The following is a 13251-nucleotide window of genomic DNA, read 5'->3' on the forward strand; positions in this document are numbered from 1 at the left end:
CTCAGAGGCCTGCAGCGGCAGGCGGGGAACGTTGGAGTCCTCCATCACTGAAGCAAGCAAGCCTCATGTTAGTTTCAAACTGCCTGGCTGCCGGCCACCATCTTGGCTGGCAGTTAATTTGCATATCACCCTGATTAGCCAATGGGAAGGGTAGCGGTCGTATGCCATTTACCATGTTTCTCTTTTATTAGATAGGATATATATATCTCGCATCTGGATAGGTATACAGGTATTCACTCAAAGACCAACTCCTTTGAAAATTAATTTGAGGTTATTTAGGGAGATATTTAGTAGTAATTATTCTTACCCCCAAATAACTTAAATTTCCTATATTCTAGCTTCATTAAATAGAGAAAATCTGTTGTCTCTTCACTTTTTATGGATAAAGTCAAAGAGGTGATGCTTTGGTTTCATTTTAGAAAAGATAAAAATAATGAGGGTATTTACCATAGAGAATAAATAAATTATGTGGAAAGAAGGGTTGTTGTGACTGGCTTGGTTGGGCAGACTATGTTTAACATTAAAAAGTATGAATATTGCCGAAACCGGTTTGGCTCAGTGGATAGAGCGTCGGCTTGCGGACTGAAAGGTCCCAGGTTCGATTCCGGTCAAGGGCATGTACCTGGGTTGCGGGCACATCCCCAGTAGGATATGTGCAGGAGGCAGCTGATCGATGTTTCTCTCTCATCGATGTTTCTAACTCTATCTCTCTCCGTCTCTCTCCCTTCCTCTCTGTAAAAAATCAATAAAATATATTAAAAAAAAAAAAGCTTCCTTTAAAAAAAAAAAGTATGAATATTTTCCCAGTAAGATAAACTTGTACAAAGTTAAAAATTTACAAATGAATATAAACCTGGATGTAAATACTTACAAAGGTTCATTGAAATCAAATTTTATTGGACAGGGAGGTCTCTTTGGTGACTGCCAAAACAAACCTAACAAAATAGATAAATATTATTTTAAATTGAGACAGCCAGTAATAAATTACATTAAACTTCCTTCTCAATACTCAGCTATACTTACTGCCATCTTTTAATCGAGTATCTAGGGGGAAACAGTGAAGAAGCTGAAGAGCCTAAAGAAAAAAAATGAAGTAAAAAAAAACACAATGAAAACACACAAAAAGATGTCAGTGAAGTCTCCCAGTTACTCTTGTACTACATCTGTCCATTCTGGATTCTGTCACTGCCCTCTCCCCGCCACACCAAAACCTGGAATAAGCTCTATTGTTATTTTAAAATTAACACTAATAGTTTGTCATTATAAAAATAATATAAACGAAGCCACTTCAAAATGGGTCTGAGCTACCATCCCAGAAGAACTGCCTTACAGGTCTTAACCCTCAAACCTTCGGAATAGTAAAACTGGGTGAAATAATCACTGGACTGGGCCTACAGCAGTACTGTATCCCAAACAACTGTTTGTAAAGCTAACAGAAAAGCATTATGACTACTTAATAACCACTTGCGTGCCTGACTGCCCCCTAACTTCTCCCCTGCCGGCCTGATGGCCCCTAATTGCCCTCCCCTGCCAGCTTGATGGCCCTTGCCTGCCCTCTCCTGCCAGCCTGACCGCCCTCTAACTGCTCTCCCCTGTCAGCCTGATTGCCCCTAACTGCCTCTGCCTCAGCCCCTGCCACTGTGGCTTTGTCTGGAAGGATGTCCAGTTTAATTAGCATATTACCCTTTTATTAGTATAGATTAACTCATTTGAACCTCATCACTGCCCTATGAATTAGGTACCAACTTATTACCCCCATTATACAAATTAGGAAACACAAAATATGATTATCAGACAGGATAGGGAAGGCAAAATTACCACAAAATTTCTGACTGAATTTCTCTATTTTTTCAGTCTTTTCCTTTACTCTTAAAAACAAACTACATTTAGACTACTGATGAAATATATTCCTTATACTCCAGAAGGAAACTCTAACTAATAAAACCCAATTTTGTAGACAGAGAAGGATAAGTTAAATGTATATCTAACAAGCCAATTAGTGAAGTTTAAATGCATTCTTTAATAAGTGACATTTAAAGAGAAATTAGTTGTGTACTCAGCACTTGTTCTGAGTTAATTTACTACTTATTTCTGAAAAACTTCCTGAAAGAAAGAGTAGACATTTCAGGTCAATGAAATTAATTTGGTAGTAATTAAATAAGCCAAGGGCAGACCTTTTTTAAATGTTTTATAATGCATACTTACCTTATGGTTAAAATATTTTTCAAACTTTAATCTTGCTAACTCTACACACTGGGACCAATTTCTAGGTCTTCTGCTAAGTAATTTAATAACTTGAAATGAGCCTTCTAAACTGTGTCCAGTTTGTAGCTTCTAGAATGAGAGAAAACAAAACAAATGCATTTCCAATTAATCTCTACCTTCCTCCCTCTCTCCCAGGTGAGCACTAGCCACAGTTTGAAGTGCCATCTCATGCTACTTGTCCTTTCCTGTCTCCTCTCTCCCTTTCTTTTCTTTCTTTTTTGGAGAGGAAACAGCACAAAAATAGCACATCAAATTTTAACTCTAAAGTTTCTTGTCTCCCAAATTATTCTGTTTTGCTAGCTACTGGTAGTATGTATGTACTGACTAAAATAAGTACTAAGAATAATGTTTTGTACTAAAAAGCTGGCATTTTTAGGATTAAAGGAAAGAAAGAAAACATCTTTGACGTGTCCTCACCATGACAGTATAAGTCTGAGATATTCCTATCCAATTGTGAAAGTTTCACTAGAACTCACAAAGAGCTGTTTTATTATTTGTAGCTCTCCTAGAATTCTAACACTCTTATTAGGTTGAACCATATGAATTGATGTTTTGTGGCTCAAACATGGTCAGATATAGGCAACTCCATATAGTTCAACCAAACTAAAAAAATAAAATAATTTTTTAAAAGATCATTTGTGACCTGCTAATTTTAAGATTCTTCATGTACTTACCACAAACAATAATAAACACATTAATCTATTTTTAAAGAGGTAAAATAAACCAATTGCAGGGAACTTTTAAATAAAATGACACAAAACGCTGTTTGTATTAAAACATATTGATTTTTACCTGTAAGACTTCTTCTGCAGATGAATAGGTCTGCCAAAACTTGTTAAATAATGAAGGCTTGTGGGAAAAGGAACTTTCAAACTGTTATGGAAAAGAGGGAAAAAGTTACAAACAGAAGTCGAATTGGAAGCTGGGAATATCTTCTTTTCTACTACTACAAAAAATATTCCTTTAACAAATATCTTTATTACCTTATCTCTTGCCCATTGTATAGTATGTTCGATAGCAGCTGGAAAGGATTTCAGAGTACAGAATGGTATTTCCTCTTCTGGGGGATCCCGCTAATTTATAAAATGTGACAACAGACAGTTAAGAGAAGCAATGGCAATATTTTATTGATTGAATTTACTTGGATGCTTTAAGACCATTAAAAAAAGAAATGACGTTCAAAAATAAAAGAAATCCAACCTTTTTATATCTTCTCTCTTCTAGGCACCAAGAAGACAAATTGATTCTTTTGACACTTAATCTACTTGTTAATAGCAATGTAACAACAAACATGAATTCTATGATCATTTTTGGCACCGTGTGGTACTCATGGAAGACCACCATATATAACTAATTTTTCCCCTCCCAGAATCGAGGTTACATTTAAAACTTTATACTACTCCCTATTATGAAAAGTAATTCAAGGATCCCCAATACAGTGCTCAGCATACCATGAGTTTCTCCATGGAGAAAAAAACTGGGAAACATGAGTATGTCCTTGATGCTTGGTACAGCTTTGAGTAGAAAGTGTGTAAAGTAAATGGCAAATGTCTATACTGTCTCAGATAAAAAGGAACCACTGAAAAAATTCTATATCCTTTAGAGGGTACATTTGGCCTATGCTTATTTGTTTACCCAATGTAAATTACTCACTTGGTCTCTTTTTAATGGATATTTGTATTTTAGTTTGTTGATTTTTGAAATACCATAAAATATAAACCAAAGAGGTAAGTCAGAAGATTATTAAATTCTAATTTTGAGTATGAGGTCAGAGAAGACAGGAAAAGGTTTGAGAAAGATATAGAACAAGAGAATCAATAGAACTTTTGGAATTTTATAATATTCTCTACTTTGAAAAATTTCCAACATAACAACCAACATATGATGATTTCCTCCATCTAATTTCCATCAAATTAAATTCCTCAATTTGTTTTCTATGCTTTTATTATATAATGTTGATTTCATGAGAGTAAATGAGAAAATATAAAATATTTGAAATTTTACTAAGCTAAACATTTTCATTAAATAAAGGGATATTTACAAATGTAAAAAATATACTTCTTTAAAAAAGAGAAAAAAACAAAAAGAAAAAATATACATACTTCTTTTAATTTTACAACTTAGGTTGCTCTTTCTTTAAAACCTAAAGCCTGCAATTATTTCTTAGGCCAGTAATTTTCAGCTTCATCAGTATATCAAGATTACTTGTGTGGGGGTTTAAAAAAGTTATATCTATATATCATTTATAGTTAAAAAAAACCCTATATATATAGTTTGATCCCTAATATTTCATGAGTTACAGTTGAATGGTTGTTAGAAAACTAATCAAGCAGCTTTGAGAAATAAACAGTAAACAAAAGAATAGACTCCAAACCAAAATTTTGATGATTCAAAAAAAATCAGTTCAGATATATTTTTAAAATTGTACATACACTTATGTATGAATATCACTGGCAGATCAAAATAGGATTAGAGAAGCTAAATCAGATTTGTGGACTGATGAAGATAATAAAATGATGAGATATAAAGAAGAGACATTTACTTAAAAAAATTGGTTCACTTACATGACTACTATAAGATTCGGTCAAATGAGGTACAATAACTTCAGTGTGTCCCTTAGTGCCCATTGTTCCAGAATCCAGGAGGGGCCGTAGATTTGCTACAGAACGGCTATTTGAAAAGACAATAGGAAACAAGCACAAAAGTGAGCAATAGCAATGCAGGCAGAGGAAATCCTACCACTGTCTACTGACCACTTCACAAACTGATCACTACTGGACTATAATATTTTAGGAAACATACATTACCACCAAACAACCCATTAATCATTTCTGTCCCCTTCCCCCAACAAATTATGTTGTTCAATCTAGTCATTTTTGTCTCTACCTTCTACCACCATCACCACCAATTTTGGGCTTGTTTTCCATTAGGTTAACTCTTAGCTATGTTATCCTTTCTACTTATGCTTCCTATTTCTTCTTTGATTACTATCTGGCTATAGGTTCTATCCCACTATATCTTCTCAATACTTTCTTAATTCCGAATAATACTATACCTTCTTAAATATTTATAATACCTGTATTCTATACAATTTGTTAAAGTTATTTTTCCTTCTTCTGACCACGGAAGGAAAAATAAACTTTCCACTATACTCTCAACTGATAAATTTTTCTGTTAATATATCTGCTCTAACACCCTAACATTCAAGAGGCATATAAAAATGTAAGAAAAATTATGTAAGATGTATACATTATAGTCATTCATTCTTCTTATTTCACTAATTTTTACTGAATGACATCATGTGTTGAACACCAGTGATACAGTGATGGGAAAATAAATGGTTCCTAAATAAATGATTTAATGAGGAAGAAAACATTAAATGAATATGTGCATCAATAAAGTAACTGCTATGAAGGGAAATACTTAGTGCTATAGAAGATTACCATAGGATATTTTAATTTAGAATTTGGCAGTTAAAGAAAGACATTAGGATTGCAACTATAGGGTGAAGAAAAAAACAAAGGTAGGTGAGAAGTAAATAGGTAAATTTGGGATCAGGAGTTTTGGGAAAACAAACATAATTTCCTGAGGCTGAAGAAGAGTATGTGCAAGTCTCTGAGGTAAAAAAAAAATCTATAATAATAGAAGTGTAATATGACCGGAGAGCCAAACGACCTTCTGGACATCCTTCCGGACGACCTTCTGGATGAAGCCAGGGCTGCGAGGGCTGAGGGCAGCCGCCACAGTTGTGAGGGCCAAGCCCCTTGCACGAATTTCTAGTAATAATAATTAAAGAAATGCTGAATGCTCTGTAAAAATTGAAAAAAAAAAATGGGTAGCTGGAATAAGGGGAGCCAGGAAGGAATAGGTAAATGTTAAGCTGGAGAGGTAGACAAGTAAGTGACAGACACTATAAAAAACATTGAGGCCATGTTCAAGATTTTAAATTTTATCCTAGGTATAATGAGAAATCATCACAGGGTTTGGGAAGTATTATATTAGCAACATAAAGAATAATTAAAAAATTAAGTAACTTTTCAACAAATAGGCATGGGAAACAGTTGTGAAAACAAACAAAAAATACAATGATGCCCTGGCCAGTGTGGCTCTGTTGGCTGAGCACTAAGCCATGCACTGAGAGGTTGCATGATTGCAGGTCCAATTCCTAGTCAGGACATATGCCTGGGTTGTGGCTCCATTAATTTAGAATGGAGGGAGCATGTAGGAGGCAACTGATTGATGTTTTCTCACACTGACATCTCTCTTTCTCCCTCTCACTAAAATCAATAAAAGCATTTAAAAAATTAAAAAAATAAATAAAGACAATGAACCCAAATTTCAATTACATACCTGTCTACATATCTCCTGGCTTCCACATTATCTAATGCTGTAATAATTATATCTTGTTTATTATAGAACTCATCACTGTAAATAGCCTCAGTGGCTGGACATACTTTGTTCAAGTGTGCATCTATTTTTACTTGAGGATTTATTTTCAGGGTGGCATCAGCAGCAGTATAGCTTTTAGGTTTCTAAACAAATAACAACAAACAGAAGAAACAAATGTTAAACAGAAAAAGACAGCCTATGATTGAACTTACACATTCTCGTCACTCTGGAAAATATATATGGAGGTGAGAATGAGATCAAGTTTATGTTTTAGTTTGTGGAAATTACATTCAGACTGTATTCAGACTACATTTAATAGTGCCTGGCAGTCTAAATAATTTACACACTGAAATTTAAACAACCTCTCTTTTACAGCTAAATGCTTTAGAGTTCTTGAAATATTAGTTAGGTCCTGTCGGGGTAGCTCAGTTGATTAGAGCATCTTCCCGATACTTCACAGTTGCAGGTTGGATCCCTGGTCAGGATACATGTAAGAGTCAACCGAAGAATGCATAAATAAGAGGAACAACAAACTGATGTTTCTCTCTCTCTCTCTCTCCCTCTCCCTCTCTCTCTCTCTCTCTCATTCTCTCTCTCAAATAAATTAAAAAACAACAACAACTAGTTAAAAGTCCAACTAAAAGCACATTGTTCTTCCTAGTTATAAATCGCCTAAGTATGCCCAGAAAAAGATGAGAATACATTCAGTACATTATTAGAAATTCAAACTACATAAAATAAGCTCTCAAACATATGGTAATTTAACACTTTGAGAATAAAATCTTTAAAAATTTTTACTATTTTTGGATACAAATATTAAAAAAAATTATTACGTTTCAAGTTTTATTAAAAAAAAAGTACCCTAGCCAAAACCGGTTTGGCTCAGTGGATAGAGCGTCGGCCTGCGGACTGAAAGGTCCCAGGTTCGATTCCGGTCAAGGGCATGTACCTGGGTTGCGGGCACATCCCCAGTAGGAGAAGTGCAGGAGGCAGCTCATCGATGTTTCTAACTCTCTATCTCTCTCCCTTCCTCTCTGTAAAAATTCAATAAAATATATTAAAAAAAAAAAAGTACCCTAAACATAATTCATTATTTTTTTAAAGATTATTGGTGTCATTTTAAATGTCAACAAAGTTCACTTGGAAACAATGGTTTTGACACTAAATGTGTATAAACCATTCTGTTTGAATACATGAACATAGTTTTAATATGGTATTTCTATCTCTTCTCACACTGTTTAGTTGACATGCTTTTACTTCTCAGTGCTGTTAATATACATACAAAGCAGAAACTTTGCTAGAACTCAGTAAAATAATAAATAGGCCAAGTTCTTCTCTAAGTTAAATGCACAGTTAAGTAAATTAATTTTGTGACATACATTTTATAGTTCATGAAAGACCCTGTTATTTAGTTCTTTATATTTGGATAAGTGAGTCAATTACGTTAACTATGCCACCTGCTTTAGTTACTTTTCTGTTTATGACATTCTTAAGCTATGATTACAAGTCATTAAAAAATAAAAAAATTTTTCAAAAGTAAAAGCAAATTTGCTTGACTGACTAAACTGCTTCTTTTTCTGACTTAAATATTTGGATCACTATGAAAAAGATGGAAAAGCATTATTTTATAATAAAAAGGGATATTAATCAGACAAAATCAATACAGCACAAAATTATAAGTGCTAAATTTGAATACTTCAAATTAGAGAAAATGTTTCTGTGTGTGTGTGTGTGTGTGTGTGTGCCACACACAATTCACAACAATCCAAAATCATTGAAAAACCAATTTTTATATTAAAAAATATTTTCCTCTATAATCATTCCCATTATTTGGTAATTTGAGGTTCTAAAAATAAAGAATATATTATGCTTGTCAAGCACCATTTTCTATATATTAAGAGGAAATTCTCTTCTGTTTTGTATAACACAACAGATGATTTAAATTTGAAACACATAGCAACATACCTGTATGTGATGAGGACGAAATAAGAACTGCCTGTTCAAGTTAGATTTTTCTATCAAGTCAGGATCTGTAATTGTAACCTAATATCAAGAAAAGAAAATGGCTGAAATTATGTAACTAATAAGTTTAAATCTATTGTTTTTCTGGGGATGACTGAAACAACTCCCACCATTATTCTAAATTATTTTGGCTGGTAAAAATTATATGAATACAAATATTCAAAAATGATTACCATTACTACTCTTTTATACTTAAACTTAATTATAATTAATGCTTAGCAAAGGAACAGATCAAGCAAGTTAAACATTTACTTTTATGTGATTAAATCCAAAATTTAAACATGCATATGTGATTTATCTAAAATTAATTAAAATATCTTGCTTCTGAACAATTAGAGGATATCTAAAGTTTCCCTTCTATTTTCCATGTTATAAATGAACATTTTACTTATCTTTAACCATCCACTTCCAAATCAGATAATATTTTAAAGGCTTTAAAAGTCGGTCTAAGATATTGACAAATGTCTCTACTTACCCATGCTTCGTGAATTGTCATGTTATATAAAAAATAATTCTTTCAGTGAGAACCAGTGATAGTTTTTCATCATTTTACTTGTCAAATATCTTTACTTGTCTTGAAGGATAATTAGCTGGGTACAGAAATCTGGGTTGATAGTAATTTGACCTTGCACTGTGAAGATCTGATTCCCTATCTTTAGGTGTGCATTTCTTTTTCTTTCTTTTTTTTTTTAATACATTTTATTGACTTTTTTTTTTACAGAGAGGAAGGGAGAGGGATAGAGAGCTAGAAACATTGATGAGAGAAACAGCGAACAGCTGCCTCCTGCACACCCACTACTGGGGATGTGCCCACAACCAAGGTACATGCCCTTGACCGGAATCCAACCTGGGACCCTCCCAGTCCGCAGGCCGATGCTCTATCCACTGAGCCAAACTGGTTAGGGCTGCATTTCTTTTTTAAAAAAATGTTTTTATTGATTTTTAAAGAGAGAAACATTGATTAGAGGAAGATCCATTGACTGCCTCCTGCAGCCCGCTACTGGGGATTGAGCTTGTAACCTGGGCATGTGCCCTAACTGGTAAATGAACCAGTGACTGACACTCAACTAACTGAGCACACCAGCCAGGGCATATGTATGCATTTCTTGTTGATGAGAAGTCTATTAGGTAATTTCTCTTTTTCTCTTTGCCTTTGATTTGTTTGAACACACTTGTCTCTTTTCATTTTGGTGGTTGTTGCCCATATCTCAGTTTTCATTACTTTATGTTTACTTTTTAAAATTGAATTTATTGGAATGACATTAATAAAACCAGATTTCAAGTATACAACTCTATAACATATCATCTGCATAATGCATCATGCACTTATCATCCAAAGTTAAAACTTTTTGCCATTATCCTTGGAAACTGTCTCTTCCTCATTCTCTATGGAAATTCTGCACTTACATTGGATTATGCAATTTCCAATAAATTCTCACTTCAGCTATATTTGAATTTTGAGCTCACTTACTATATAGAAGTTCTTATTTGGCTTTTTGTGAAAAATTTCAGTGCCTTTTCCCAGTTTCTTTTCCTCTTTTTTATCTTTGATCATTTCTCTTTTTATTTATTTACTTTAATCTCTGATCATTTCTAACTTCATTTTTAAGTTTGTTCTATTATCTCTAGATTTTTCTATTATCTGTAGCACTCCTATTACCTATAGTACTTAGAGAGTACTAATTCTTCCATTTTTACTTTTTATTGTGAATCGTCATGATGCAGTTTTGCATTTGTTTTAGTCAGAACTCTAGCGGTTTCAATGGTCCTAAATTTGCTGTATTAACTCTCTGCTTAAAATTTTTGTATAATTTTGGATCCCATTTACCAGTGTGGTGCATGCTCTGTGTTTTAATTTGTCATGAGTGACTTCTCTTTCTATTTAATGTTTTGGACAAATATTCCAGACAGAAATGCTTGGCCTTGGCCTGGTAATTCAGTTGGTTAGAGCACTGTCCAAATGCACCAAGGTCACAGGTTCAATCCCTGGATGGCAAGAATCAACCAATGATTACATAAACAAATGGAACAACAAATTGATGACCCCCACCTCTCTCTCACCTTCTCTCTCTAAAAATCAACAAAACAAAACAAAAAAAAGAAAAGAAATGAAAAAGACAAATGCTTAGAAGTCACCACAACTTTTAGTTTAGGAATTAATTTCTCTTTTGTTTCCTGGAACCTTGTTTCTTTTTCCTTCTTTTCAGTTAGTTTTGCTACCTATGTAAAGACTTAAAAAATTTTTTTTTACACAGCAAGTCAATGTCTTTGCAATAAGATAAAAATCTGTCCCAATTAACTTACCTTGTTTTGTTACCTTAAGTCAGTAGGTTTGTTTACTGAAACTCTTTTTCTAATCTTTATATGCTAACTAGAGGCCTAGTGCACAAATTTGTGCACGGGTGGGATTCCTTGGCAAGGCCGGTGATCAGGGCCAATTGGGGCCTATCTCACCCAGTCCCAATCGGGCTGATTGGAGCTGGGAGGTTGGCTGGCCGGGGGTGGGGAGGGACTGTGGGAGGATGGTTTGACATAGGAGGTTAGCTGTGGGAGCATAATGACCATCAGGGGGAAGCTCCTACACTGAGCATCTTCCCCCTGGTGGTTAGTGCATGTCATAGCAACTGGTTGACTGGTCATTTGGTCAACCAGTCATAACAGTCGCTTAGGCTTTTATATATATAGATATACATTGTGAATTTATAAGAAGTTAAGAGTATTCAGGTGATTGCCAAATGTATGCAACCAAGGATTTTTTTTTTTGAGAAATGTATTTTAAAACCACTAGAATTAATAGCAGTTTGTAGAATACAACATTTATAAATACTGAGCAGGAATAACGAATAACCTCTTTGACTGAAACAATAAGCCAAGTTTAATTAACTATAAAATTATTCGCTATTAGTCACCATGACAAATCTGAAGTCAATACTCTGGGAAGCTAGTTTACATCTTAATTTGAAATATATTTTTATTAAAATATATGACATGGCTTCCCAAGTAACTCACATTTATAGTCTTAAGAATTTAAATTGTATACATGAGTTTATATTATTCCCTTCTTTTGATAATCACTAACTGAAATTATATCTGATTAGTCTTCAACTTCCTCCCATTTTAAAGATTTACTTAATAATTAACTAGTATCTAATAAAATAATAACAATATTTATATACTTTAAAGTTTCCAAAGCTCTTTCACATTTGATCTTCATAATAACATTATGAGGTAGGTTGTACAGATATCAGCTGCACAGTATTAAAGAATGAAATTTAGGAGCAAAGAATTAAAGCATTTTGCCACGGGGTTGCATAACTTTTGACAAGTGATCACAGTAGAATCAGAATCTTTCAATTTCTAGCTTAATAACCTATCCTCAAAATTCAATACTTCAGGTCTATGTAGTTCAAAAGTGGACACCAAAAAAATATGTATACACTTTAATTCTCAAAGATTTTTGTCTTACCATTCCCTTCTCTTTGCTTGTGCCAACACCAAGTAAAGCAAAATTTTTTAACATTTCACAGCCTATGGCTCCACATCCTACCTATGGAGAAGAAAAATATATCAAAGTAAATAAAATCAGAGCTTCTACTTACTAAAGAGCAATTTCATAATTTTCATCAAATGCTAACTCACAATAAACACTTTAAAAATAACTTTAACATGTTTGATTCATTTTAGTTTGAAGTTTTAACTGGTTTATGATGCCATTATTAAGTGTCTCAGTTACAGAAAGTAAAAAAAAGGTATAAACCAAAGTAAGACTGTCAAACTACAGCGGGAGGTAGGGGGCCCGGTGGGGGGTAGAGGAAGCCAGGAGGAGGTCAATGGGGAGAAAAAAAAAAAGAAGACATATGTACTATTTGTAATACCTTAAACAATAAAATAAAATTTAAAAACATAAATAAGATATATAATTTTAAAAAAGTAAGAAAAACCACAATATCTGCCTTTCCTTCAAAGAGAAAACATTTTAAAATTCCAAGGAAAGCCAAACAGTGAGCTCTTTTAAATATAAGCTAAAAACAAACCGCAAAAATCATCAGTGCAATCTATCCTATATAATAAAAGCATAATATGCAAACCGACCGAACCGCGGACGACCAGTCACTATGATGCGCACTGACCACCAGGGAGAAGACACTCAATGCAGGAGCTGCCCCCTAGTGGTCAGTGTACTCCCACAGGGGGAGAGCCACTCAGCCAGAAGCCAGACTCACAGCTGGCGAGTGCAGCAGTGGTGGCAGGAGCCTCTCCCACCTCCACTGCAGGCAGTGGGGTCCCAAGTTGCAAGAGGTCACAGGCCGGGCTGAGGGATGCCCTCCCCCAGTGCACAAGTCTCGTGCACTGGGCCTCTATCCTATCTAATAAAAGACAAAAATGGTAATTGGCGTACGACCAATACCCCTTTCATTGGCTAATCAGGGCTATATGCAAATTAACTGCCAACTAAGATTGGCAGTTAACTGCCAACTAAGATTGACAGTTAACTGCCAACTAAGATTGGCAGTTAACTGCCAACAAGATGGCGGTTAATTTGCATATGTAGGCAAAATGCAGGGAGGCAAATGC

General features: G+C 34.3%; 1 protein-coding gene across 1 annotated transcript in view; it reads right to left on the reverse strand.

The window, feature by feature from the left end:
- Positions 1 to 13251, reverse strand: part of UBA6 (ubiquitin like modifier activating enzyme 6) — a 68355-nt gene that overhangs the window by 15163 nt on the left and 39941 nt on the right. Inside the window, exons 18-26 of the mRNA XM_015565762.1 lie at positions 12143 to 12223; positions 8620 to 8697; positions 6616 to 6797; positions 4830 to 4935; positions 3249 to 3338; positions 3058 to 3138; positions 2206 to 2334; positions 1024 to 1075; positions 872 to 935 (exon numbers count right to left, since the gene is read on the reverse strand). Coding sequence (XP_015421248.1) covers positions 872 to 935; positions 1024 to 1075; positions 2206 to 2334; positions 3058 to 3138; positions 3249 to 3338; positions 4830 to 4935; positions 6616 to 6797; positions 8620 to 8697; positions 12143 to 12223 — 863 coding nt within the window. The remainder of the gene's footprint in view (positions 1 to 871; positions 936 to 1023; positions 1076 to 2205; positions 2335 to 3057; positions 3139 to 3248; positions 3339 to 4829; positions 4936 to 6615; positions 6798 to 8619; positions 8698 to 12142; positions 12224 to 13251) is intronic.

The sequence above is a fragment of the Myotis davidii genome, unplaced genomic scaffold, assembly GCF_000327345.1.
Source record: "Myotis davidii unplaced genomic scaffold, ASM32734v1 scaffold31, whole genome shotgun sequence".
NCBI classification, from domain to species: domain Eukaryota; kingdom Metazoa; phylum Chordata; class Mammalia; order Chiroptera; family Vespertilionidae; genus Myotis; species Myotis davidii.